This window comes from Ursus americanus, chromosome 24 (assembly GCF_024610735.1).
Source record: "Ursus americanus isolate L20-20 chromosome 24, mUrsAme1.1.p, whole genome shotgun sequence".
Classification (NCBI taxonomy): Eukaryota; Metazoa; Chordata; class Mammalia; order Carnivora; family Ursidae; genus Ursus; species Ursus americanus.
In genome coordinates this window covers 46,622,167-46,648,244 of record NC_142150.1, presented here as the reverse complement: position 1 = coordinate 46,648,244, position 26,078 = coordinate 46,622,167, and the positions used below count along the sequence as shown (strand labels likewise).

General features: G+C 62.4%; 1 protein-coding gene across 8 annotated transcripts in view; it reads left to right on the top strand.

The window, feature by feature from the left end:
- The window catches only part of BRSK2 (BR serine/threonine kinase 2), a 62,778-nt gene that overhangs the window by 19,421 nt on the left and 17,279 nt on the right, over positions 1-26,078 (top strand). For all 8 annotated transcript variants that reach the window (XR_015721487.1, XR_015721488.1, XM_087855147.1 and 5 more), the window contains exons 2-8: positions 19,526-19,620; positions 20,858-20,943; positions 23,438-23,578; positions 24,072-24,188; positions 24,967-25,000; positions 25,179-25,247; positions 25,366-25,512. Coding sequence is in view for 6 of the 8 variants with exons in the window: in XM_087855147.1 (XP_087711273.1) it covers positions 19,526-19,620; positions 20,858-20,943; positions 23,438-23,578; positions 24,072-24,188; positions 24,967-25,000; positions 25,179-25,247; positions 25,366-25,512 (689 nt within the window). In the remaining 2 variants the exon portion in view is untranslated. The remainder of the gene's footprint in view (positions 1-19,525; positions 19,621-20,857; positions 20,944-23,437; positions 23,579-24,071; positions 24,189-24,966; positions 25,001-25,178; positions 25,248-25,365; positions 25,513-26,078) is intronic.

Here is a 26,078-nt window from a genome sequence, read left to right as displayed (position 1 = left end):
GATGTGGCTGGGGCCTGGGGGCAGGAGCTGCCTCTCCCCAGCCCCAGAGACCACCCTGGGGGCTTTATCCCTTGGCCCCTTCTCCTGCCCCCACCCAGAGGCCCCCCCACTGCTCTTGGGCTGGTGTTAGGATCTTATGTGCCTTCTGCCCTGTGGGCTTTCTTGGGAAGGACCAGGGGTGCTAGGGCTGGTTTCTCTGTGGCATACCACGGCCCTCAGGGCTGAGACATAAGCCAGGGTCAGAGGGAGCAGGCCGGCAGCCCAGGGCCTGTCCTGGAGTTGCTGTGCTGGTCCCAGTGCCCTGTGAGCACCCCTGGGGGCATCTGACCCATCACCAGTGCCCTGGCAATGCCCCTCCCTGCAGCCTTCAGCCTGGTGCCTCCCAAAGACCCATTCCCTTGGGTCTATGCCTCAGCCCCACCACCCTCTCTCATCAGCCCAGGGGTCCCCTCCTCTGCCCCACCTTCCTTTACCTCCCCTGCAGCCCCTGGCAAGGACCGCAGGGAGGACCTGGACCCAGGGCCCAGCGCTGACCCTTAGAAGCGCTCCAAGCATGCCTTCCCAGGACTGGATTTCTCCATCGAGGGCCTTGAGCTGTGGCTGTGAGAGACTGACTGCTATGGGAAGCCTGCGGCCTGGGGAGTCCCTTTGCAGCAGAGGGTCCAGAGGTCCCAGGCTGCGGGCTGCCTTCTTGATCCTTCCTTAGGAATGAGGTGTATGGTGATGGGAAGCACGTCAGACTTGCACTGTTGAGCGCATGCGTGCGTGTGCATATGTGTGTGCTTCTGTGAAGGTGGGGCTTCCGGGCCCCTCCCTCACCCCCTGCCCAGCACCAACCAGAGGGGGCTGGGTGGGTGGTGGGCAAAGCAGAGTGGCGGGAGGCCGGAGGGGCAGAGCTGGAGTGTGTGGTGGGCTTGGCCCTCCCCCACGCCCAGCCCCTGCTGCTGCCTCCCCCTTTGGAGTGATGAGGGCCTGCCCCCACACCTCCAGGCTGTGTGGCCTGCGTCCCCTTTGGGGACATGGCCTCAGAGCAGACAAGCTGGCCTAGTCCCTGGGGTGGGGAGTGTACCTGGAGAGCTACCACTGGGGACCTCCTGGCTGCTGGTCTGGGGAAGCTCCCCTGTTCCTCTGCCCCACGCCCCTGTGGGGGTCTCTGCCTGCTCCCAAGCCTGGGGTCCTGGGACCGGCCAGCTGCAGCCCCCGTTCCCTCTCTGTGGGGCGAGGGTGGCTGAGAGCGCGGGGGTGGGAGCGCACAGGCCTCTGGAGGAGGTGGGAAGCCGGAAGGAGACCTTGGGTCAGCCCAGGGAGCAGCCTCCTGTCCCTTTTCTGAGAGGTCATTTTCAGAGTTGGGGCTGCACCTGCAATGCTCCTTCCCTCAGAGAAGCCGGTAGCGGCAAAGGGGTGGCTGCCGCTCCCGGTGGTGGAGAAGCAAACGGGTTTCATAGCTGGCTTGGTAAAATGCTTGCTTTTTTTGGTTGGACTTAGTTTGACTGTTTTCAGTCTAAGAAAAGTATTCCTGGAAGGCGGGGGAGGGGCAGCCAGAGTCAGCAGATATGTGGGGTGAGCCCACTGAGTGAGGAGACATGGGGGGCAGCCCGACTGGGCTGGGGCCCCAGGGCCTGTGTGGGGCCAGCAAGTGGTGCCAGGGACAGCAGGACGCTGAGGTTGTGCTCCTCCCACCAGCCACACCTGTCCTTCATGTACGCCGGCCCCCGCTGCTGATAGAGCCCCCTGAGGTCAGGAGGGGAGTGGACCTGGGACATCTGGGGCCTGTGGAGCTGGGGCTGAGCCCTGTCTTGGGGACTTCCCACACTGTCCCATCATGGCTATCCCCTGACCCCACGAATCCAGGAGCTTATGGGGGCCTGGAGAAGGGGTCCTGACCTCAGCCCCGCAGTCAGCAGGACAACCTGCTGTCCACCTGCACTGCGTGAGCTCCTTGTGCCATCTTTAGGGACACTGAAGGTTGAGGAGCAGGTGAACGTGGCAGTGGCTGTGACCCTCCTGGGAAAGTGCAGGGACTCTCTGCCGGTCATGCTGACTGCTGGCCCCGTCCTGGGCTGCATACAGCGAGAAGGACGTGGGCCCCGGGGGTGGTTCAAAGGCCAAGGGCAAGGGGAGCCGCAGTCAGTGCAGCAGGGCCTGGGACTGGGGCCACCCCTGGGGTCAAGGCTCATCTGCAGAGCCGGGCATGGGAGGGGGGCTGCCTGCAATGGCAGTGTCTGGCTGCTTGTGGGGACACGTGGTGAGCCGGCCCTAACCCCGCCGCACGACTCCCCAGGACTGGTACCTGCGTCGCACCCTGAGGCCCAGAGTGGCCGTGTCTCTGCGGTTCTTTATACAGCAGATTGGTTGGCAATTGTCGTGCTGATAACTGCTTTTTCTTGATCTGGGATTTAGTTCTAAAACAATTAACTGTCATCAATTAATCTAAAAAGAAGAATTTACTTTCATTTTCAGAGTAAAATATTTCATGTAGGAACTAAAATTTGTACTTATTAAAGAAAGCAAGCCTGAAGTTCACCCTGCGTCACTGGTTTAAGTTATAAAGGGGAGCAGATCTCCGGGGGGTTTGGGGGGAGATGGCCACACGGGTAACCCACTGCGCGCTCGCTCATCTTGCTGTCTCGCGCACGCTCTGTGCCATGCACTCCGCTTGCTCAGGGGAAAGGGGTCCTCGCCAGCTTTTGTGGGAGGCTCACAGGTGCTCCTGGTAGGGGGCTCTGTGGGCCCCCCTCCCTGTTGCAGGGAGGCCCCAGAACTCCTGGCTTGGGGCCACCATCGCTCTCAGGACTGTTCTGTGACTTAGTTTTTGCAGCTTTGTGTAACTCAAGAGTTCTGAGGTCCGTGGCCAGCTGGCCCCTGGAACGAGAAGGACAGAGTTCATTACTGGCTCCCGTGGCAGCCCCAGGCCTCATCTGGCACACGGGGGGCCTCCCAATGGTGGGGGACAGCGTGGCCCCGGGGGCTGGGGAGAGGGAGCAGCTGGGTGGCCAGGCTGCAGGTGCGGGGAGCGGCCTCGCCTGGTTGGAGGACTGCTTCCTGGCTGGGGCAGCCCAGCACTACGTCCCGCTGTGCGTGGGACCATCACCCATCACCCGTGCGGAGGTGCCAGCCAGCTGCCCTGAGGGGGTGCCGCTGGCCTCTCCAGCACTGTGGACCCTGGTTGTCTTCATTTTGTATCAAGGTAGGACCCTGGTAGCAAGTCACATGTGGTCCAGCATGGGGCTCCACAGCCTCTCCGGTGAGGGCCGACTTGGTATAATTCTCAGCCCTGGACGTTAGTGTGACCTGAAGCATGAAGGACGCCCACAGTCTGTGCCTACAAGCCACGTGTCTTACTGGCTTCTCCGGACATTGTTCTCTACCGGGTGGTCGCAGGCACTTATCAGGGCAAGTCCTTGGCTGCAGGCTGTGCTCTGAGAGGTCCTGGTGTGGGAGACTCCCTGAGTGCAGCCCCCAAGGCCACTTCTTTGAGCTGTTCCCCGTTCCAGCGCTCCCGGCGGGGAGCTCACACCTGCGTTTGACTGGCACTTCAGGCAGAGCCTAGCGGCCCCCACAGCTCCCTCTCCCCGGTGCTGCTGACGTGCGGCTCTGCCCCGCGCTCCTGTTCGGTTTGTAAGTAACACATCAGTCTGTCTCCATTGACTTGAGGCAGTGTCTCTTCTCTTCCCTTCCATCCTCCTCAAAGCTACTTTTACATCCCCCCTCCCCCAAATAACATTTCTTTCTGTGCTTTAGCCACACCATGCTTTTTGGGGGACTGTTGGTTGACTCTCAAAAGTGAAGTCACAAGGAGGGTTTCCGTAATTGTCAATGTGGAAATGTTGGTCAGTGCTGGGCTGAGTCGTGTGCCAGGATTACCCGCCCTTGTCGGGAAGGTAGGCTGTCAGAAGGAAGCTGTGTTTGTGCACCTGCCTGGTGGTTCTGCTCTGAGACCTGGTGGTTATGGATTTGGGAAAATCCGAGGTTTCAAAGTCCTTTGAGTGGATTCTTTTTCTGAAATCCCATGAATGTTTACATTTGTGACACATTACTCTTGCATCACCACAGCTTTCTTGGGGTCCTTTGATTTTTCTGGAGTTCCCAGTTGCCTTTTTTTTCATTGCACTATGTATCATAAACTCATTTAAGTGTGTGTGTGTGTGAGTGTGTGAGTGAGTGTATAGAGGGAGAGAAAAAGAAAGAGAAAGAAAAATGGGGGAAGAAGTAGATGGGAGTGAGGAAGGAGAGAAAGAGAGACCATTCATTTTATCCAGTTCTCTTTCTTTCCATGGTAGCCTCCTTCTGAGAGCCCTCTGTGCTTCTTCAAACTGCTATGTTTCTCTAAAAAAGTCACCTTCAGGGGTGCGTGGGTGGCTCAGTTGGTTAAGTGTCCAACTCTTGGTTTCGGCTCAGGTCGTGATCTCATGGTTGTGAGACTGGGCCCTGTGTTGGGCTCGGCTCTGGGTGTGGAGCCTGCTTAAAATTCTCTCTCTCCCCTCCTCTGCCCCTCTCCCCCTTCTCTCTCTCTCCCCCCCAAATAAAGCCACCTTCGGGGGTTTCCCAGGACCCCCTTCTGGATGGGATCTGTTACTTCCTTCTGGTCTACCACCTCATTTTGTCAGGTGACTTCCTAGGAAAAGTTACATGGAAGAAAAGTGTTCTAAATTACTCCTCTGTGCACTCATGCCCCCACAGGAAGTCCTTTGTCCCAGCACTTTCAGCGAATTTTTGTTCCATTAGCTCCTGACCTCAGGTAGATGGAGCAAAGATGCCAGTCTAATTCACCTGCCTTTTTTCATTGCCTCTGTTTACATTAAAGCTCCTGAAATGTGTTATTCTTGTTGAACCGACATCTTTTCTCTATCTCTTGACCCTGCCGCCCTACTGCAGTGACGTGCATGGTGACAAACCAATGGTCCCTTCTTAGTCCTCACTCAATGAGCATTTGGTAATAGTTGAACATTCTTCTGTATTCCTCTCCTCACTTAGCTTATGAAATTCCACATTTGTGCTTTTTTCCCCTACCCCACTACCCATTTTCCCCCAGTCTGCTTCGCTGGCTCCTCCTCAGCAAGGAGTAACCCCGGGTCAGCTTGGAGGCTGTCCCTTGACAGTCATCCTGGGTGATCCCATCCTTTCCCCTATGCTGAGGGTTTGCATGGCCCATCTTTATCATCCTTCTCCTTACAACCTATGTGTGTCCTTATATTTAAAGTGTGTCTCTTGCTGGGGCGCCTGGGTGGCTCAGTCGTTAAGTGTCTGCCTTCAGCTCAGGTCATGATCCCAGGGTCCTGGGACTGAGCCCCACATCGGGCTCCCTGCTCTGCTGGGAGCCTGCTTCTTCCTCTCCCTCTCCCCCTGCTTGTGTTCCCTCTCTCGCTGCCTGTCTCTCTCTCTGTCAAATAAATAAATAAAATCTTTAAAAAAAAAATAAAGTGTGTCTCTTGTAAACAATATACAGTTAGGTCTCAGGCTCCCCCCGCCCCGACAGTCTTTTTTAAATTGGAGTGTTTAGGTCATTTACATTTTATGTAACTACCGATAACGGTTTGATTTAAGTCTGCCATCTTTCTATTTGTCCCATTTGTTCTTGGTACATTTGCTCCTCTTTTCTGTCTTATTTTACGTCAAACAGGTACTTTTTTTAAAAGTTATTTTACTTTCTTTTCTCATTAATATTTTTGCTTTACTTCTTTCCCCTTATAATCTCATTAGGAATTATTCTAGGGCAGTTGTTCTCAGAGCCGCAGGCCAGCAACCCCTGGGGGAGATCCTTACAAATGTCATTACATTGCTTTATTTATTTATTTATTTTTAAAGATTTTATTTATTTATGTGACAGAGAGACAGGCAGGGAGAGAGGGAACACAGCAGGGGGAGTGGGAGAGGAAGCAGCAGGCTCCCAGCGGAGGGGCCTGATGCGGGGCTCGATCCCAGAACGCCGGGATCACGCCCTGAGCCGAGGCAGACTCTTAACGACTGCACTACCCAGGCGCCCTGCTTTATTTTTGAAGGCGATTTTTGCTGGATATAGAATTCTGGGTTTTCTTTTAGCGCTGAGGTGGTGTTAAACCACTGCCCCCTGGCCATACTCCTCCTGGTGAGAAGTCATGTCCTACCGACACTCCTCTCGATGTGAGATGCCTCCTTTTCTCTGGCTAGTTTTAAGATTTTCTCTTTTTCTTTCAGTTGCATCAGATGAGCAGTGATACGTCTTGGCCTGGCTCTCCGTGTTTCTGTCCTGCTTTTGCCTCAGTGAGCCTCAGGGATCTGAGGCCGATCTGTGCAATGCCTTTAGGGGAAAATCATGGCTGTTCTTTCTTAAAACATGTCTTCTGATCTGTTCTCTTTCTCTCTTTTTCTGGGACTCCTGTTACAATGACGTTAGAGTTTTTGGAGCTGTGCCACAGGTCTCTGATGTGCTGTTAGGGTTGTTTGGGTTTTTTTCTTTCCTTTTTTTTTTTGCTTTCTGTATTTCAGTTTGGGCAGTTTTTGTTGACTTTAGAGTTCATTAATCCTTTCTTTTGTGTCCAGAATGAATTCTTTTGGTCTATCCTTTACTGTAATTAAAAAATATGTTTATGAGGGAAGAGAAGGGAGAGAGAAGAGAAAAAAATATGTATTTATAATATTATCTTAAAATCCTTTTTCTGAAAATTCTAATGTTTGGGTTAGCTGTAGCCTGCTTTTATTGGCTATATTTTCTCTTGAGAATGGGTCATATATTTCTACTTTTGTGTGTATGGTATCCTTTTTATTGTATGCTGGACCTTGTTTATTTAAGAAGACAGTTTAATTGCAGTAGGGAAGGTTCTTGTTTTTTCCAGAATGGGCTCAACTTTCCACCTCAGGCGTTCTGGGTGAGGCTGGTCAGTTTGATCTGTGCAGGACTTTAGCTGGGTCAGGACTGAGTGGTCACCTCAGTGTTTCTGTTCAGCTCCAGCTAAGTATCTCGAGGGCGTGAACCCCACAGTGTGGACGTTTCTTTTTTTCCCTGTTGTTTTGAATCTGTCACGGGTAGAAGCCCCGTGAATCCTCGCTGAGGAAATGAGTGAGTGAAGCAGTGAAAAAGCTCCTGGGACGTCCCTGTCGAGGCTGTGCCGGCATGTGGGTCCGCTTGCATTCCGTGGCCGGGCAGGCTGTGGGGCCTTTTGCTGTGACCTGGGCCTGGGGTCTCGGGAGCCTCTGCTGTCCACTTTCAGCTCCTTCCTTTCGTCAGATACCAGCTTCCTGGATTGTCAGAGCTTCCTGGTTCATCTTTTCTCCTCATCTCTGTGCTCAGCCTCGTTGGCGTTTTTCCATGGTTTGGTCCTTCTTTCAGCTGCTTCTTTTTCCAGCAATTACTGTCTTTGCTTTCCTAGAGCTCTCTTGTTTTCTCACCCTTTTTGTAGATTTCTCGTTTTGTGGATATAGCAACTTACTAAATCTGAGCGAGTCAATGCAATAATCAGTAAAAAGCCTTTCTAAATACCCGTTTCTACTGGTTCACTTCTGTTTCTGTCTTGGACTCCCCCTGGTAACATGTAGTTGGCTGTTTACCTAGGGGAGGGGACCTGGGGGGTAGGTGTGGCTCCTTCTGTATGAGAAGTAGGAATGTTTTCTGGGTCCCTCTGGGAGGGGACCCCTGCTCACAGCTCAGAGTGTGGTAGGTCTGGTGGGGGGCATGCTCACGGCGGGGACTGTGCATTAGGCCTGTCAGAAGGAGGAAGACTTCCTCAGGGCAGCCTCCTGGCCCCTAAAATATTGGATTTTGTCCCAGTCTGTGTCCCATTCTGGGCCTGGAGAGGGGGATGCCACACTGGGTTGTCCCCACATCTGCACCCTCAGTTACTGTCACATCTGTCTTTGCAACCCTACCCTCAGGCCCGCCCTGCACCCCCTGGCTGACACGGACACCTGGAGCTTCTCTTGGGTCCCCTGGAGACTGGCAGGCCCAGTCCTTGTCCTGCCCCTCATCACCGGCCCCCTGCCTTCTGTTTCTAGAATGTTCCGAGCTTTCCTTTCCACCACCAGGGTCTCTCATTTCTTAATCCAGAGGGTGGCTTTGACAGTAGACAAACACAACGGACCTGGGTCTGTCTGGTGGGCAGGGCTCTGGCAGCCTCTCCAGGCACCTGCCCACAGCCCGGATCTCTTTCCAAAGTGCCCCACCCCAAGCGTCTGTCCCTGCCCCCTCTTTTCCCCAGAACTCCATCCAGTTCTGCCCCCTCTTCCAACACCTGGGCCAGCAAAGTCCTCTTGGGGCCCATCTTCCTCCCTCCAGTTTCCTTCTTTCATTTGTCCTGTGTCCTCAGTGGAGACACCTTCTGAATGGTGCCTTATTGTGGTCTGCTTAGGAAATGCCTCTGATACTGCCTGAACCCATGCCGGCCTCTGGGTGGGGGTAGGGACTGCCTTGGCCACTGAGCCTGGAGGCCTGGGTGCTTGACATGCCCTTGGTGTCCAGCTTCTTGACCCTTCTCAGCTTTGACCTTGGGAGGCTGTCCTGAGTGTCTCATGGGGGAGGAGGGCCATGACCCCTCCCTCAGCCCTCGGACTGGGTCCTGGCAAGCAAGTTCTTAACCCTAGTGGGTGGTCCCTGTCAGCATCTTCCAGCTGGGTGAGGAGCCAAGGGGGAGCATTTTTGGAGGAGGGGGCATGCCCCGTTGTCTTCTGATTTTCAACTGGCTCTGGGCCCGAAAACATGCCAAGCCTCTGAGGGCTGACTTTGGGCTTTGGAGAGAGAGTGCCTGGCTGGACTGGCCCCACTGCAGGGATGCCCTGGCTGCACACGCAGCTGGGCCCCTTCTTGCGGGCAATGCCAGACTGCCTCTGGGAGGGGCGCGGATTAAGGGTAGGATGCTTAGCATGGCAGCCGGGGCGGGGGAGGGGGGGTTCTCATTCTATCTTTACCACAGGAGGAGAGGGTGTCAGGACACCCCCGAGGCTGAAGGGGCCAGCGAAGCCCGCACCCCAGGAGGGGAGGGGGAGCTGGGCTTCAGAGCCGGGTCCTTGCCTCGGCAGGGCTGCGGAGAGGGCCAGCTCCACCAGCGAAGGGCTTTCGGGCAGCAGAAGAGCCCCACTCTCCTGCCAGAGCTCTGGAGTGGGGGTGGAGGGCTGGCCTCTCCGCCCCCTCCCTTTTCCCCTCGGTCAAGGGCAGCAGGAGGAGGGCTCTGGTCTGTCCTGCGGCGGGGGGGGGGGGGGGGGGGGGGGCAGTCCCCCACGTGGTGTTTGGGTGCTGTGGGTGGAGAGGGCGGGGAGCTTGGCAGAGGCGGCCCAGCGGCTGCAGCGGGTGTGAAATATTTCAGGGCTTAATTAATTTAATTTGAGAGGTTCCTTTTCAGAGCGCGAACAGTTGTCTCCCAAGAGACGCGCGCCGCCGCCCCCCCCCCCCCGGCGCCTGGTGGGCGAAGGAAACAGCGGAATCTATATTGAGATGGAGCCTGTTGGGGGCCGGTGTTCCCTTCCTCCCTGTCCCCCTCCGGGTCCCCCCATCGGAGCCTACTTCCCAACCTGGGAGGAGCGCGCGTGGGCGTGAACCAGGAGCCCAGAGCCGGCCGCGTGATGATGGGGTGTGGGGGTGTCTCTGCGAGCTGCGGCCGACAGGGCCTCCACTGCCGAGCCCAGAAACGTGGGCACATGGGGCGGACGCACGCAGCTTGGGGGTGGGGCGTGGGATCCGGCACCCCATCCCCCAAATAGAGGAGGAGGAAGGGTTTGGGGAGCTCGGAGCAGCCCCAGGAGAAGGCTGAGAGAACCAGGGCGCCAGCCCAGCACACCCCACTCCCCAGAGCTGGGGGCTGGGACCTGCAGGCGGGGAGAGGAGGTCGGGTGGGGGCCCGGGAAGAACGCAGGCCCTGACGGTGCTGCGGTGAATGAGTGCCCTTTGATGTCTGGGCAACTTCAAAGGGGCCGCCCTCCCGCGTCTGCGAGTCCGCGGAGCCCCTGGCGGGCAGGGCTGGGGAGGGAGGGCTCCAAGCCGGCGCGTCTGCCTAGGAGGTGCGTTTGAAGCTAGTCCGCTGGATCCGGGCGCCCTCGGGTGGCACCTAGGGCAACTGGGCAGGCAGGGGTGCTCCTGGAGCCTGGGAACCAAGCCCGCAGATGCAGTGCCCCCACCCCGGCAGACGCAGCATCCGCCCTCTGCCTGCGGACGCGTGGCCTTGGAAGCCAGACGTGAGCGTGGGCGGCCCTGGACCAGCCCCGGGGGAAAGGAGAGGGCGATGCTGAGGGCTTGGGGTGGGTGGGTGTGGGTGCCCCCAGCCCTCTTCCTGAGCTCAGGTCTCGCGTCTGGGCCCCGATCAGGGTGCGTGCGGGGGGACTGCTGGCAGGAAGGCGGGGCGTGTGGCTCCTTATTCAACGGAGTAGACACCAGGCGAGGGGCCTCAGGCTGCACCTTCCATCCCTGAACTTCCCCAGCCTGACCACAAGGCCCTCACTCCCAAGGAGGCTGAGGCTGCAGGGAGTGGGAGTCAAGCAGCTGGAGAGGGCCCGTCCACTGTCATGTGGTGGGAGGCAGCTGGGCTGGAGGGGCTGAGCGTAAGCACGGCCCACACCCCCATCTTTCACATGTGCCCAGTGCCGACTGTCTCCCAGCACAGCCTCCCCGGGAGTCCCCTGCCTGCTGTGAAGAGGTAGCACCCAGGACCCGCTGGGGCTTCCAGGCTGGGGGTCTCCCAGTGGGGCCTGGACTCCTGGTGGGGCCCGTCATCCCACTGGAGGCCAGAGGGACCTTGCATTCTCCCTGAGCATGGGGCTCAGAGCCTCAGGGGATGGAGAGCAGGCATCGATCCCTCCGCCAGGCTCCATCCCCATCCCACCCCGGGGGAGCCCCTGGCAGGCCCTGGCCTTCTTGATTCTCCCCAGCTACAGGTTGCCGAAAGCAGGGTGCTCTTCCAGGAGGGGTGGGGACTCCTGCCTCCCCCCCCCCCCCCGCCCCGTGGAAGGAGGTGATCTAGCCTCGGAGCACTGGTCCCTCGGCCCTACTTGCACACAGCGCCCACGCACCAGAGATCTGGGGCGGGGCCTCTGGAGGCTCCTGCTGGTGCCAGAAGGGCTGTCCAGAGAGCCGTGTGCTCCGCCGGTTTCCTGGGTGTAAAGGTTACCGCTGCACTGTGACCCCGGAGGTGGTGCAGGCAGGCCTCAGGGCCAGGCTCAGGAAAGAGCAGGGGTGTGGCTGGGGGAGGTGCCCAGGGAGCACTGACAGCTGGCTCCCCATGGCACTCTGGCTCTGGCCTCACCCCAGCTGTGGAGCCCTGAGCAAGTCAGCTGCTGTGCTTGGACCCCAAGCCCAGGGCCACACTGATCCCCTGTTCACGGTGCTGAAAGGACTCTGCCCCCCACCTTTGGGGGAGCGGTGCTGGGAACCTGGACTCGTTAGTGTCTTTGGGGTTCAGCCTATGTCTTTGCCTTGCACCCCGCTGACTCCCTAAGAGGGTGCTAGGGGTGCTGGGGGTGGGGCTTGTGCCTGCACAGGCACAGGCAGGCTTCAGCCTGACCCCTTGGGCAGAGGCAGGAGAATGGGCCCTGGGGTCAGGTAGGCCCAGCCTCAGTTTCCTCTTCTGAGAAAGGAAGTGGGGTGTAGTGAGGATCAAGTTCAAGAGGAGGACCCTCAGGAGCCTCCTTTCTGGCCAGTGGTCTGGCTGGAGCAGGCGGCCACCTCTGGGCCTGCCCATTTCCCTGAACCCACCCTGCCCCGGGGCCTTAGCATGGCCCCCCAGTGACTAAGTCTGCAGCTCACAGGGTGCCTCCCTCCAGGGCTGTGCCTGGTGCAGGCAGGGCAGTGGTGAGAGCCTCTTGTGGGGAAAGCAGAGCCCCCTCCCACAGACCCTCTCCTTGAAGTCCCCAGAGGCCTGCTGGGTTGAGAGGCCGGGGAGGGACTTGTGGGCAGGGCGGATTGCCGAGTGTGTGTGGGGGAGAAGCTCCCGTCAGGGTGAGGGGTCTGGAGACGGGTGCTTCGCCGGGGTCGTAGTAGGAGACGCAGAAAGCCCCTCTGAGCTGCATCTGATTCGAGAGAAAGGAAACTCAAGGGAGATACTCCCGTGAGTGGCGCAGATCCTTGCTGGGGTCCTGGGGCCGCCGTGACGAACTGACCCCTCTGTGGTCCCCAGAACAACGATGACTCTTTCTCCAGGTCGTAGGGGCTGCGCTCCAGGCTCCCAGGTTTGCTGGCGCCCCTGGAGAGCCACGTGTGCACGTGGTGCTTCTCTGAGCCTCTCACAAGAGTCCTGTCATTGGATTTAGGGGCCGACCGAAATGCTCATAGTCAGATGCTGATGCCGAGATCTACAAATTCGCCTCTGCAAAAGCTCCCCCCCCAGATAAGGTCACATTCACGGGGTCCAGGCATTAGGACGTGGATGTGTCTTTTGGAGGCCACCGTCCATCCCCTACGCAATCCATTTGTGGTTTGAGGCCCCAGGGGGAACCCACGGTGTCCCCAGTTTTGCAGCTTCCCGCCCACGGGCTCGGGAGCAGCCCAGCTGGTGCCCAGAGCCCTTGGTGGTCACCTGGAGCACAGTCCCCTGTGATGTTCTTCCTGAAAGTCTCACTGCGGCACCAGCCGGGCCCCCCACAGCTTCCGCAGGTGCCCCTAGCCCTGGCTGAGGCTGAGTGTGGGGGTGAGGAGGGGATGGTGGGGAGCCAGAAGGGCACGAGGGGCATCCTCACCTTGCCCCAGTAGTGCAAGCCTTCAGCCCAGCCTTGGGATTCCCTGGCCACCCAGGCACACCGTGGGGGGCTCTGTGTCAGGGGAAGAGATGGGGTCAGTGCAGGAAATGGGACAGGGTGAGGAGTTCCCGTCTCTCAGTGGACACCCAGTGGCAGGAACTTCCCCAGCGTTGAAGGGAGAAGGATACAGACACCCCCAGGGACCGGGCAGCACTGTGCCCTAGCAGGAACGGGATGGCTGGGTACCGTCTGCCCCTCCCCGCCACCAGCATCCACGCAAATGACCATCCCTGCCCAGTCGCACCCCACCCCTGCCCGTGGCCCAGGGGCGTTAGTGCTCAGACGCAGGCTGGGGAGCTGCCCAGCAAGCTGGGGGTTGAGACGGGCTAGCAGAGGGGCTCCAGCCCTGGGAATCCACCAGGCTGGTGTCCGGGGCTGCTCGCAGGGGACGGGGATATGGACAGAGAGGCACAACAGACCTGCCCCCGTGTGCCCTCCCCCCCCCACCCCGAGTCTCAGGGAGAGAGCTCCATGCTGTCCAGAAGGGCCTGGGTGGGATGGGCTGTTTTTCCTGCTTGCACAGGTGAGGGGAGGAGACTCAGGCTGGGGCGCTTGTCTGGGCGCATCTGCCTGGACCCCCAGGCTATCCACTGCTGGGCTGTGCACCCGGCTCCAGGAGGCCACTCCCCACGTTTGTTCAGCTCATAACAAATGCCAGGCCTGGGCATTCACCTGGATCCTGGGGGTCAGAGGCAGAGCGTCATTACCTATTACCTAACAAGGTCTCCCCAGAACTTGGCCTGAGACCGCGTACGTTGTCTCCTGGGTCTTGAGCCGGGCGGCCCTGCCCAGGGGTCTCAGCAGGCTCCCAGTGTGGGTCAGGCTGCGCTGGCTGCACGCCCCAGTTCTTGGCCACAGGGTGTTGCCTCAGGACTAGGCAGCAGGCTCCTCAGAGCAGGGATCCCAGGGAACAGACCCCAAAAGGAAGCTGTGGTTACCACCCACCCCGAAGGATGAGTGGTTCTTTCTGCCACATTTCATTGGCCACACAGGTCAACGAGGTGCAGTGCAGGAGGGGCCATGTGGCCGGGAGGCTGGCTTCCAGGAAGTGGGGTCTCTCGGGGTCCTCCGGGAGGCTGCCGCAGTCTGGAGAGGCAGGGTGATGGTAGCAGGAAGAGGCCACAGGGCCACGTGCAGCTGGGAGCACTGCAGAGAGCCACCCTTCTGTACGTGTGGCCTGCGCTCATTGCCTCTGCCCACGAGCGGCTCCTGGGAGCCAGGGGCGGGACCTCTGCAGCCCCCCAACCCCGCTCTCCTCTGGGCTCAGCTCAACACTCAGCTTCTCTGGGAAGCCCCCCTGGCCCAGCTGGCTGTGTGGCTCGTGGCCTCTAGCTGCGTGCCCAGGCATGTATGGCTGCATCAAGCTCCCATGGGGGGCCTTTGGCCTGCGGGGAACACCGTGCCTGGCCCCTTTTGGTTCCGCCTCCAGATCCAGGCATGTGGGTCCTGGCCTTGGCATGGGGCGGATGTCCATGTGGGGACAGTGGCCAGGGCAGGACCACCTGCAATGTCTGGGACTTGCCCCAGTGAGGCTGCCAAGCTGGCCCCCGAGAGCAGAGCCGGGGAAGCTCAGGTCCCAGAGATGGTCAAGGGCAGCGTGTGGGCTCTGAGCATGTCCAGGCCTCTCCCGTGAGGATACTGTGTGCTGATGCTGGGGGTGGGGGGTCCCCAGTCCCTTTCCCACCCATAGTCCTGTGTGCCTCTGCCCCTGCCCGCCCTCCCAGGCTTCTCTGGCTGCCCTGCCTGCTGTGGGCAGCCCAGCCCGGGGGAGATGGGGCTGGCTCGGGGCTGTCAGCCCTGCTGATTCATTTTCCCAACAGCCAGTGTGGTGCTGCCTCCCTCCCTTCTCCCAGGAGAGCCCAGGCAGCAGGGGTGATAGGGGCCGTCCACGCCAGCACGACAGGTGTGTCTGCTGTGCGAGGCCCTAGAGACCGCTCCCTCTCGTGCCCACAGGTGGGGCCCCATGGTGAGGCCTGCTGAGGAGGCGGAAAACGGGTCCCCCTTGGCTATGCTTGCGGCCCTGGGAGCTGGCGGCAGGGTCCCAGAGGTGCGGCAGCTCGCGACGGAGGACGGGCCATTTCCCGTCGCGGGTGTTAGTGACCCTCCGCGTGGCCTTGTGAGCACTAGCGGCTGGACACTGGTTTCTCCCGAGACACGGATGGAGCCCTCCCCTGCCCTGCCCTCTGCCCTGGCTCAGCAGAAGCGTCCACCCCCCCCCCCATCATGAGTCTCCCTCCCCAGAACCCACAGTGGGAACTGCTCTCCCTGGTCCCCCAAGTCCAGGGACCAGCTGACACAGCGCAGTCACCGGTGTGAGCACGCAGGCAGGGGCTCTGCGAGCAGGCGCTGGGCTCGGTCAGCACCGTGGACAGTGGCCCTCCTTTTCCTGGCCAGGTTACTCTCCTCCCCTGAGGGACTTGCTGTGTCTGCACCACCGCTCACCACCCGGGAGCCTGCGACCCACTCCTTCCCCGCGTCTCACATCCACTTCTGTCGCGGGCCTTGCGGGTGGACAGCTGACTCCCGCCCTTTCCCTGCGTTCTCAGCCTCTGCTGGGGGGGCGCAGAAGGGACTGCAGGATGCCAGATGGGGAGGTGGCCGCCAGAGGGCCTTCTGGCAGAAACTCCTGGCTCAGGAGAGCTGCCCCCCTGAGGGTGGGCCCGTGGCCGGGGCTGCAGGGGGGCAGGGTGCCGGGATCAAGGCGAGTCTGGAGAGTAACTGAGTCAGCAATGAGGAGGGGCCTCCTCAGGTGTCCACCCATGTAGATATTTGGTGATCTGGATGAGAAATGGCAAAAGCAATCATTTCTCCCTTTGCTCCCCCCGCCCCCCTGGGCAGGAGCTGCGTGTGCCCTGCGTGCATCTCGTCACGGGACCCTGCAGGGCCGGTGGTGTTTCCAGGCACCCGCAGAGGCGGTGGCATTCACGTGGCCCTGGTCCACGGCCAGCTGGCGGTGCGGTGGGGGCAGGCGTGGCTAGTGGTGCTCCTCTCAGGCTCTGGGCTCCTCCCTGTGGGGGGCTGTCCACACCTGGCACATGGTGGACACTCAGGATGTGGCTCTTCCTGATGCAACCCTGTCTGTCATCTGCTCCCAGACCCCTGCCCAGAACAGAGGGTGGTCTCTGGGCAGTGGGAGCCCAGGTCCTACTCTGGGGGCTCCCAGGGCTCAGGGGGCTCCAGCAGGGTTTTTTCTGAAGGACCGTGACAAGAAGAGGGAGGTAAAGGATGAACCCCAGGAGACATCTGCTCAGGAGTGTCCTCTGCCCTGAGCCCCCGCCCTGCGGCGCCCTGCTCCCCACTGCTCTGGGGCTGCCCTGTGCCCCTCAGAGCCACGTGGGGCCCAGCACATGCAGGGCCAGCCTCCTCCCTCCTTCCAGACTGTGCAGTGGGAGGACTGGTCAGAGCTGCAGGGCCCGAGGAGTGGGCACTGCCTGCAGAGTGGTCCCGAGCCCACCCTAGGGAGCACCAGCCCGCCTGCAGCCCCCTGCGTGCTGGCTCTCTGGCCCCCTCTGGGCGCCGTGGGTAGTGATAGGTGAGTGGAGGGCAGGGTGTGCAGGAGGGCCGTCCATAGGTCCCCTTGACTTTCCCGGCCAGACTTGCGGCCCCGGGGGGTGGTATGCTCATTAAAGCACACGCATGTTTGTGCCAAGTCTGGGGTGCGGTGAGGACCTGCTGGGTGGTGCAGGCCCAGGAGGCCTGGGCTCTTCCTTGGCCTTTCGCCTGTGCCTTCCCCGGGAGGCCCCTGGGGCTCCTGGACGCCTGGAGCCTTCCTGCAGAGTGGACGCAGGCAGTCCAGCACCCTCCTGCACCCGCCGCCTGGGCCTGGGCCGGGCATCGGTGACACAGCACGCTGGCCCTGCTTCGGTACGCACACGTGTTTGCTGTAGAGACGATAATGTGTCACAAGCCTGAGCAGCGGCAGCTCTGGGTCATTAGGGTGACTGTGGGCCCCCCCAGCAGACGCTGTCCTCCCACCATCCCGAGCGTGCTTAGGGGGCGCTCCCAAGGGCACACGGCCCACTCCCTGCCGCCAGGGAAGTGGTAGGACTGCTAGGAACCCAAACACTCCCTGCAGAGGACCCCAGGGCGGAGTCACTGCCCAGGGTGGCCAGAAGCTTCACTAAGGAGGGGCACCTGTACGCTGGGTTTTGAGGGGTGAGCGGGAGTCTGCAGGGCTGAAGACTTTCCTGCCAGAGGCAGCAGGTGGAGGGGGACGAAGACAGGGAGGGAGCTGCCCCCCCGGACCTGGCCAAGCCTCCTGGCTGGCCTCACCTGGGCTCAGCAGGGGGCTCCTGGGGACCAGGGCTGAGAGCCCTGGCGCCCAGCCCACAGGCCCTCTAGCAGCTCTGGGGGGCAGGGGCAGGCCCATGGCGTGGGGCACCTCATCCACGGGGCAGCTGTGCAGCGGCTGGTGGTGTCCCCCGCATTCCCTCACGTCACACAGCGCCTGGCACAGCGCTCGGTGGGGGCGACACCAATGGCGCAGCTTTCTGCTTCTGGACGGGTGGCCGGCATGGCCGTCGAGCGCCCTGTCACTCGGACACCCGTTTATTGTCCTTTTCTGGAAGCAGGATGACATTTCTCCCCACGTCTGTGACTTCTGCTTTCCGAGGACTGTGTGCACGGCTGCGAGGTGTGTGTGTGGGTGCGTCCTCCTGCCCATCCACCCGGTACCCTGGTGCCTGAGCCATGGCTCCCGAGCCCCATGCTGTCCGGGGACGTCCTGTCCCTCCCGTTGTTTGCTGCAGGAACCGGCCACCAGAGCTGGCCCTGGGCCGTGCCCACCTGTGTTGGGGATTGCACGGTGATGGCGCTCGGCCTTGTGGGGTCTCTCGGGCTCCTGTTCCAGCCGCTTCGGGCCTGGAGCTCTCTCCTCTGCGGAGGTGTCCGGCCGCCTCGTCCGGTGTCTGTCCTGGGTCTTCAGGACTTGGAGGAACTTGTCTCTCGCCTGTGGAGTAGCGGCTTTTGCTGCCTGTTCCCCAGCTCCCCCTGCCCTGTCAGCCTGGTTCTGGGGACTCGCCAGGCACGAGTTTTGCTTCTAACTCTGGCTGGTGCCTGCTGACTGGGTAACACGGCCGGTGGCAAGAGCTGATCCTGTCTTGGGGGCAGTGAGTCCCTGGGCCTCCAGCCCTGAATTACCGACAAACGCCAACTGCGCCCTCCTGCTGTGCGCTCTTCCCGCTGACCTCGAATCACAGGGCTCAGGGCCAGATCACAGGCAGCCAGCAAGAGGCCCCAGGGTCTGCAGGCCTCCCTGGGGTAGGAGTTGGTGGGGGGCCTCAGCGGGCACACCTGCTGGAGCCCGGGAGCCCATCTGTCCTTCCTGGAGCGTACACATGACCTTCTGGCCCTTGGGCACCACCCAGGATGGCCCACGTCCCCCACCTGCCCTCCTTGCGCCCGCCTGCCACTGCTCCTGCCGCTGTTCCTGCATCTGGGCAAGCACGGCGTCCTCTCTCGGCCAAGCTCCCTGTGCACACGGAGCCCAACACCGGGGGAGGGCAAGACGCCGTGCTGGGAAGGACAGCCGTGACCGTGCTCCAAGGAAGGACACAGAGACCTCGTAAAGTCACGGACATGCGGTCCATTAAGGGAAGGTGTTTTCTATGCATTTGACAAGGGATTCATTTCCCATAAAAATTGAGGGGCTCTTGCAAATTGGTAAGACTCCCCCTGCCACCCAGGCGAACCCAGGCAGCTGGTGAGCATGGCAAGGAACTCAAGGTCATGGTTAAAGCAGCAACAACTGGCGGTGGGGGGTGCGGTCGGGATCCCGACTTTGATCATGTTAGGATAACACAGTGTGGGCGTCCCTCAGTGTTCTCAGAAAGGGCATCCCAGGGTCGGGCTGTGATGCCAAGGTGAACAGGGTCGCCTGGCCCTCCATGCCCCCAAGTGCTGGAGGTGGGTCCAGCCGTCATGATGGCCTTCATGTGCCTGCCTGGGAAGGAAAGTCACCTTGGAGAATGTCAGGGTTGGGGGCCTAGGCTCAGGGACGGAGAGGCGGGGTGTCCTGGGCCACAGAGCGGTCCAGCCAGAGTTCTGGAGGGTGCTGGCAGCAGCCCAGGCTGCAGTGGGGGTGAGGCTGCTGGTGGCACCAGGGGCCTGTCCCAGCCGGGGAGGCGGAAGCCTGGCTGCGGCTACAGGACAAGGGGGGTGGCGACCAGGACGACTGAAGTGCCAGGACTCAGGTCCTAGAAGTGGGACCATGAGAAAGAGGTGAATTAGTGTTCTGTCCTGGGTGGGGGGGGTCCAGGCATGGGGGCCATAGGGTGTGGGAGGCTGGGGTGGTGCTGTCCAGGGAGTGGTGTTGGGCCCAGCCTGCTGTCCTGGAGACGGCTGCGAGCCAACCCCGTCCGGGCACCCTGTCCCGAGAGCTGCAGGCTGAAAGGGGAGGTTGGTGGGTCGGGTGGCAGAGGCTGAGCATCCCGGGGGGAGGGGTCCCTAAGGGGCCAGGCAGGGGGTGGCCCTGAGCCTGACGACACCCTGGCTCCCCCGCGGGGCGGCTGAGCAGTGGCTGAAGGCCTGGAGTGGGGGACTCTGGGTGTCATGGTCTCCAGAGCAAGGGGGAACTCAAGGAGGTCAGGGGGCTGGTTCCATTGGCGGGGGATGTGATGTGGGGCAGGGACACTCCGAGACGGAGCTGTTCTGGGCAGTGACCAAGGAGCACAGGACGGCGGACAGTGGCTGTGGGAATCCAGCTTGGGGCGCATGGGGTGGAGAGGGGTGGGGGCAGGGCCCGGGCCCCAAGTGAGGGGCCTGCAAGGGGGAGCAGTTAGGGCCCCTGCTGGTTGGGGCCCTGGATGGGGTCTCAGGGAGCTTCTCCACCCCACAGGCCTTGTGAAGCTGGGAATTCACTGTGTCACATGCCAGAAAGTGGCCATCAAAATTGTCAACCGGGAGAAGCTCAGCGAGTCTGTGCTGATGAAGGTGAGCTCAGGTGGGGGCCCTGCGGTGGGAACCCCACGGGCTACAGAGAAGCCGGACCAGGTGGGTCGCCCTGCTCGGTCCTGCTGGAGCACAGGTGTGCAGCTCCGGCCACAGAGCGGGCTCCCCGCGCTGGCACTCTTGACCATGACCAGCACCCTGCACCTGGCTGCCCCCTCGACCCTGCCTGCCCTTTCTCCTGGCCTTAGCCAGGGGCACCATCTGGGCGCTGTGCCAACCTGCTGGGATAGCCAGCTGGGCCTTAGTTTCCCCAGTTAGATTCAGGAGGCCCCTGCCTCTGAGGAGGGAAAGAGGACGTGACACTTACCGGGACCGCACAGACCCTCCTCTTCCCGCCCTCCTCCCTGCCCGGTCCTGGGAGGCCCCTCGTGTGGTGCAGTCTGGACCCCCTTTGGGACTGGACGCCCAGTGGGAAGGGGTTGTTCAGGCCTTGGGTTCCCCCACCTGCCTGCTCACCCATGGGTGTGGAGCACTCAGACCTTTGCAGGCAGGTGGCACTCTGGGGGTTCTCTGTCACCACGGCTGCCACCTGCCCTGGGGACTGTGTCTCATGCTCTCACAGACCTCTCCCGTGGGGGCACGTGGGGCCAGCACGCCTGGAGGGCAGTGATGGGCTGCCTGGGGGGTGGAGGCTGATGGGGGGCTGCTGACGAGGAAGAGGACTGCGCTGGAGAGCGGGGAAGGACTTGTGCGGGCCCCACTGGGGAACCCCCGGGACCGCAGCTGGGGCAATTTGAAGGGGAGGTGATGCTTGCTTGGGTGGGAGTGGGCAGACCCTGACCTTGCCTTGGACAGCACCCGGACCCACACATTCAGCTGGGGACACTGAGTTCGAGATGCCCATAAGCTCTCCGAGCAGAGAGACAAGAGCTCAGTGGCAGGGGCCCGGGGATCTAACTGGGGCCCACCCCACTGAAGGCCTGGCAGGGCCTGGGTGGAGGGGTCGGGAGGCAGCCCCCTGTGTGATGTCCCTGGGATGGGACGGGCCAGTCCACAGAGGGGCAGACCCCATCGCTAGGCTGGCCCTCCTCCAAGCCTCCTGCTGCCCCCATGACTCAGCTGAGGCGTCCAGGGGGCACGGCCCTCGACCCCTCAGAGACCAGCCAGAGACCCCTGGAGGGCAGGGCGGTGTGGCGTCGGCATCCCCCACAGCCCACCCCGGGGCTGCGGGTGGGAGGTAACGCGCCTGCCCCCCGCTGGACCTCTTGTCCCCGAGCAGGTGGAGCGGGAGATCGCCATCCTGAAGCTCATCGAACACCCTCACGTTCTGAAGCTGCACGACGTTTATGAAAACAAAAAATATTTGTAGGTATTGCCGGGTGTGGAGAGCCTGGGCGGGGCCTCGGGGAAGGCACGGGCAGCCCGTCGGGCAGGGGGCCCTGGCAAGGAGGGAGCTCTCGGAGGCTTCCGTGGTCGGCGCTCCCAGCCCAGGCCACGGCAGAGCCACCAGCTTGAACTCCCCAGGGGGTAGGGCTTCCTGGAGGCGGGGGCTGGTAGCCGGGGCCAAGCAGTGAGCCCCAGTGAGCGCCCCCCCCATCCCTGATACTCTGCCAGGGCTCCCAGGGACCCTTCCCCATGCCCACTGAGCCCCCATCTGCTCCCTCACTGGACTGTGGGACGCCAGGCTGGCCGACGACTGTGGCCACACCAGGCCCCTCGTCGGGCCTGCTGTCGCACCCTCCCTGGGGTGTCCGGCTCCCACACTGCTGAGAGCAGCTGACCTCTGAGGCCAGCGGAACCCTCACGTCCCAAGCACACCTGGGTTGGCAGGTGGAGCCCCTCCGCCAAGTCACCAGCTGTATGGCCTCCCTGAGCTTGCCTGGGCTGTGGGTGGCAGTCCCTCCCAGGGTCACTGCAAGGGGGCATCCAGGCCTGTCACTAGTGCTTGTGTGACTGTAGGAGACCCGGCCAATGATGCCCAGGCCCTCAGGGAGGGGCTTCCGTGGCACTTTCCTTGGGCACTTTGGCACTGAGTGAGGAAACGTGCGCAGGGGCTGGCCCAGGGGACCCTCGAGGGCTCAACTCCAAGGCCCAGGTGCCCGTACTGTGCTGGGCAGTGGGGGTTGGGGCATGAAGCCGGAACCCGAGGGCTGCCCCAGGGGAGCAGGAAGGCTCAGGCACGCGGGTCGAGGACGGCCCCTAGGTCCAAGCTGCAGCCTCTCCGACAAGCGACTCACTGTCCGGCCGTTTCCCGCTGTGCTGGCTGGGACCCAAGTGTTGGAGGCACTTAGTCAGCACGGGTGTGGGGGTGCTGGGGCCCCTGACGCTGTGAGCGTGAGGAGCTCTGTGCCCCAAGACACACACCTGTATGAGCCCCCACCATCGGCCTGACCGGGGGCCCACCTTGCAGTGTCCAGTGGTGTCCCATGAGTTTGGGGGCAGGTGGCGTTGGCCACCTCTACACACAACACGCAGGAGACCCCTCATGCCTCATTTCTGCCGAGATCCTGGCGAGGACAGACCTGGGGGGGTGACAGGCAGAGCCTTGGGCCACAAGGAGGCCACCTTGGGGGTGGGGGTCAGGAAGCAAGGGAGGGCCTAGGACAGCAGCCCGGCGGGGGACACAGCCCAGGTAAAGGCCGGATGACAGGGACACCACGCCCAGCACGAGGGTGATCAGGTCCTGCGGGCCCCCCACTCCCCAGGACTCCCAAGCCCCCAGGCCACCCAGGGAGCCTGCAGGTGGAGGGGCGGTCAGGGGCCCCCTGCCAGTGAGGTCACCCTGTGGCCTGTGCTGCGCTCGGATCCTCCTGCTTGGGGAGCAGGGCGGGACCCCAGGATGGCCCCTCCTGCCAGAATCCCACCCAGTGCCCCCTTCGCAACCGATCCCTCCATGCCTGCAAGACCAGCTCTGGAGATACCCTTGGCTTCGTCCAGCAACTCCTTGGGGGTCCTGCAGGCATCCATACCCACACGTCCCAGGGGCCGTGCTGTGCCCCCTGCCTTGGGGTCCCTCCCTCCATGCTGCCACCATCACCGGGCCAGACATGCCCCGCCCCTCCAGCTCTCCCCATCCTGCCCTGCCCTCACTGCGGCCCTGCACCATAGCCCAGAGGACCCTCAGTCCCTGGGCCCCTGCCCGTGACACAACACAGCAGATGGAAGGGCACAAAGGGGCGGCAGAGGGGAGTGCCAGGCCTTGAGGCCACTGGCCCACAGAGCCAGGGAGCCTGGGGCCCTGTCAGAATGCCCCTGGTGGCCCAGCCTCCAGCCCCTGCACCAGTCTAGGCCTCCAGGCCACCTGGCCCGGGGGAGCTGAGGTGGGGCAGTGACCACCTGCCAGCTGGGCCACGCCCACCTTTTTCCTCTGTCTTCCAAGACCCAGTGTGAGGGCCACCCCTGCCCCAGGCCCTTGCTCACCCTGTTTGGAGGTCTGTCCTGATGGCCAGGGCTCCCTGAGGGCCCGATGTCTGATTCATGCCCCTGTCCTGGGAGCCCAAGCTGGGCTAGCCACGGAGGGCCTAGAATGGTCACGGCCCCAGCTTGCGTAGGGGTCAGCGGCCACAGTGCCCCCCTTGCCTGGAGGCCGTGCTGTCCTTCAACCAGGGGCCCAGGGCTGGTCCCGGGCCTGGATTCCCCACAGCAGAGGGCTCCCCCCAGGCGGTGCCGGGAGTGGGCCTGCCAGGAGTTGGGGTGATGGGGCCCTCGTGCCAAGGGTGCTGGAGGCCGGGACAGGCAGAGGGTGGCGCCGGGACGGGTGCCGGCCGGCAACCTCTGGCCGGCGCCACTGTGGCTGGGTGGCCCCAAGGAGGGTGGGTCGGAGCACGTGCAGCCCCGCGACGCCCACCCGCCCCCACAGGTACTTGGTGCTAGAACACGTATCTGGCGGGGAGCTCTTCGACTACCTTGTCAAGAAGGGGAGGCTGACCCCCAAAGAGGCCCGGAAGTTCTTCCGGCAGATCATCTCCGCGCTGGACTTCTGCCACAGCCACTCTATATGGTGCGCGCCCCGACCCCGCGGGGCGTCCCCGTCCCCCGCTAGGCACACCCCTGACCAGGTCCCTCCGCCCCCCCGTGTTGCCCCCGTGCCCCTAGAGCAGATGGCACACTCTCTCTCGACCCCCTTTCAGGAGCATTAGGAAGCTGCTGTCCGCCCCAGGTTCCAGGAGCCCCCTCCTCCGATCTCTCAGGGGTCCCGGGGCCTGGTCACCCTGGACTGGGGATCCCAGGTTGGCCTTGGCCCAGAGCACTTATGGTAGGGGCTCCAGGGAGTGAAGCAAAGCCCGCCCTGGGGTGGGTGGGAGCACATGGTGTGACCCAGAGGGTCCCCGCTCCTCTGTCCCCAAGACCACCTGTGCCGGGCAGGCGACTTCCCATTGGTGGCCTGTGACATCACCAGGCCAGGCTGCCGCTGGCCCCGTGCTGCGTGGACGGGCTAGGGGCGGGGAGGCAGCTTGGGGACGGGTCAGCCTCAGTGCCGCCTTCCCTCCCAGCCACAGGGACCTGAAGCCGGAAAACCTGCTCCTGGACGAGAAAAACAACATCCGGATCGCGGACTTCGGCATGGCCTCGTTGCAGGTTGGCGACAGCCTGCTGGAGACCAGCTGCGGGTGAGCGGCCGGGCCGGGAGAGCGCCGGGATGCGGCCCCGAAGGCCCCGCCCCGCCCCGTCCACGCAGCCAGTGGTCTCAGCTGTCCGGCTGGGGGGCCTGGAGCCCCAGGACCCCCGGCTCTGCCCCCACACTTTGCCGCAAAGTGCGATGCCGTGAAGGAACCCTGCCTGGTGACCGTTGGGGCCCAGGGCCCCCCTCGGCTCTCTGGCAGGGAAGGCAGGTCCGGCCCTCCCCGTGGCTGTTGGCTTGCTCGGTGTGCACTCAACCCCGTGGGCCTTCCCGCGACGTTCCTGCCAGGCACACCAGCACTCCCAAACCACGTATCCACACCCGTGCGTATACCCACACCCATGCACACGCAGGTACACGCCCGGACACATGTGCACACACCCACACACCTGTGTACGTGCCCACACGGCCATGCCCACACCCGCACCCACGCACACGCAAGTACACGCCTCTGTACGTGCACACACGCCCCTGCACAGCTGCACACACACAGCCTTCCGTGTGGTGGAGCCCACAGGCTCCCGTGCCTCAGTCTCCCCCAGAAGCACACAGTAGGATTAGGTTGTGAGGGGGTCGGCACCAAAGCCCCTAGAGCCTCCTAGTGGGCCTGGGCGTACCCCGGAGGGGCGTCTCCTGCAGGCAGAGTGTGCCTCCGGGTGGCTCCACTGCTGTGGTCCTGGGGGGCAGCCCTGAGTGCAGGCGGGGAGGGATGGCCAGGGCAGACAGCGGTCCCGAACCTCGCGCCTGACTGCTGCTTTTACCTCCAGATCCCCCCACTACGCCTGCCCCGAGGTGATCCGGGTAAGTAGTCACAGCACCACCCCCTTGTCGCTGCCTGTCCAGGGGGCTTCGCCACCTGAGCCTTGCAGACCCCTGGGGCCCTGGCCGCCTCCCTCCCACCCCCTGTGCCGGGGCTCCACCCTCTCTGCGGAGCCCGGAGCCCGGCCGCTCACCCCGCCAACCCCACTGCCGCCCGCAGGGGGAGAAGTATGACGGCCGCAAGGCAGACGTGTGGAGCTGCGGCGTGATCCTGTTCGCCCTGTTGGTGGTGAGCCCCCCCCCCCGCGGCGTGATCCTGTTCGCCCTGTTGGTGGTGAGCCCCCCCCCCCCCCGCGGCGCTGCCCCTGTGCGCCCCTCCCGAGCTGACCCCAGTCCCCTGCCGGCAGGGGGCGCTGCCCTTCGACGACGACAACCTGAGGCAGCTGCTGGAGAAGGTGAAGCGAGGCGTGTTCCACATGCCGCACTTCATCCCGCCCGACTGCCAGAGCCTGCTGCGCGGCATGATTGAGGTGGACGCTGCCCGGCGCCTCACGGTGGGTCCCGGACGGGTCGGAGGACCGCCCCCACCCCCAGAGCCCACCAGGTCCCTGCCTGGGACCGCCCTGATAGGGCCCGGGTCCCATCTCCAGCGTCTCCTCCCAGGGGGAAGGGCTGGCACCTGCAGGGGAACCCCGCCTGTGCCTGTGTGTGGCCCCCTACGGGGGGCCCTGGGTGTGCACAGTGCGTGTGCGTGCGCACGTGTGTGAGAGCACGTGGGTAAGTAAGCCCTGGGTGCACGTGCCCACGCACCTGGCCGTGTGGCACATACACAGGTGTGTTCAGGTGTGCAGGGGCGTGTGCGCACGTACAGAGGCGTGTACTTGCGTGTGCGTGGGTGCGGGTGTGGGCATGGCCGTGTGGGCACGTACACAGGTGTGTGGGTGTGTGCATATGTGTCCGGGCGTGTACCTGCGTGTGCATGGGTGTGGGTATACGCATGGGTGTGGATACGTGGTTTGGGAGTGCTGGTGTGCCTGGCAGGTGAATGCCCACTGATGGCGACCCCTGTGTCCCAGGCTTTCCAGGGCCTGGTCAGCGTGACTAGCTCCTCACGACCGCT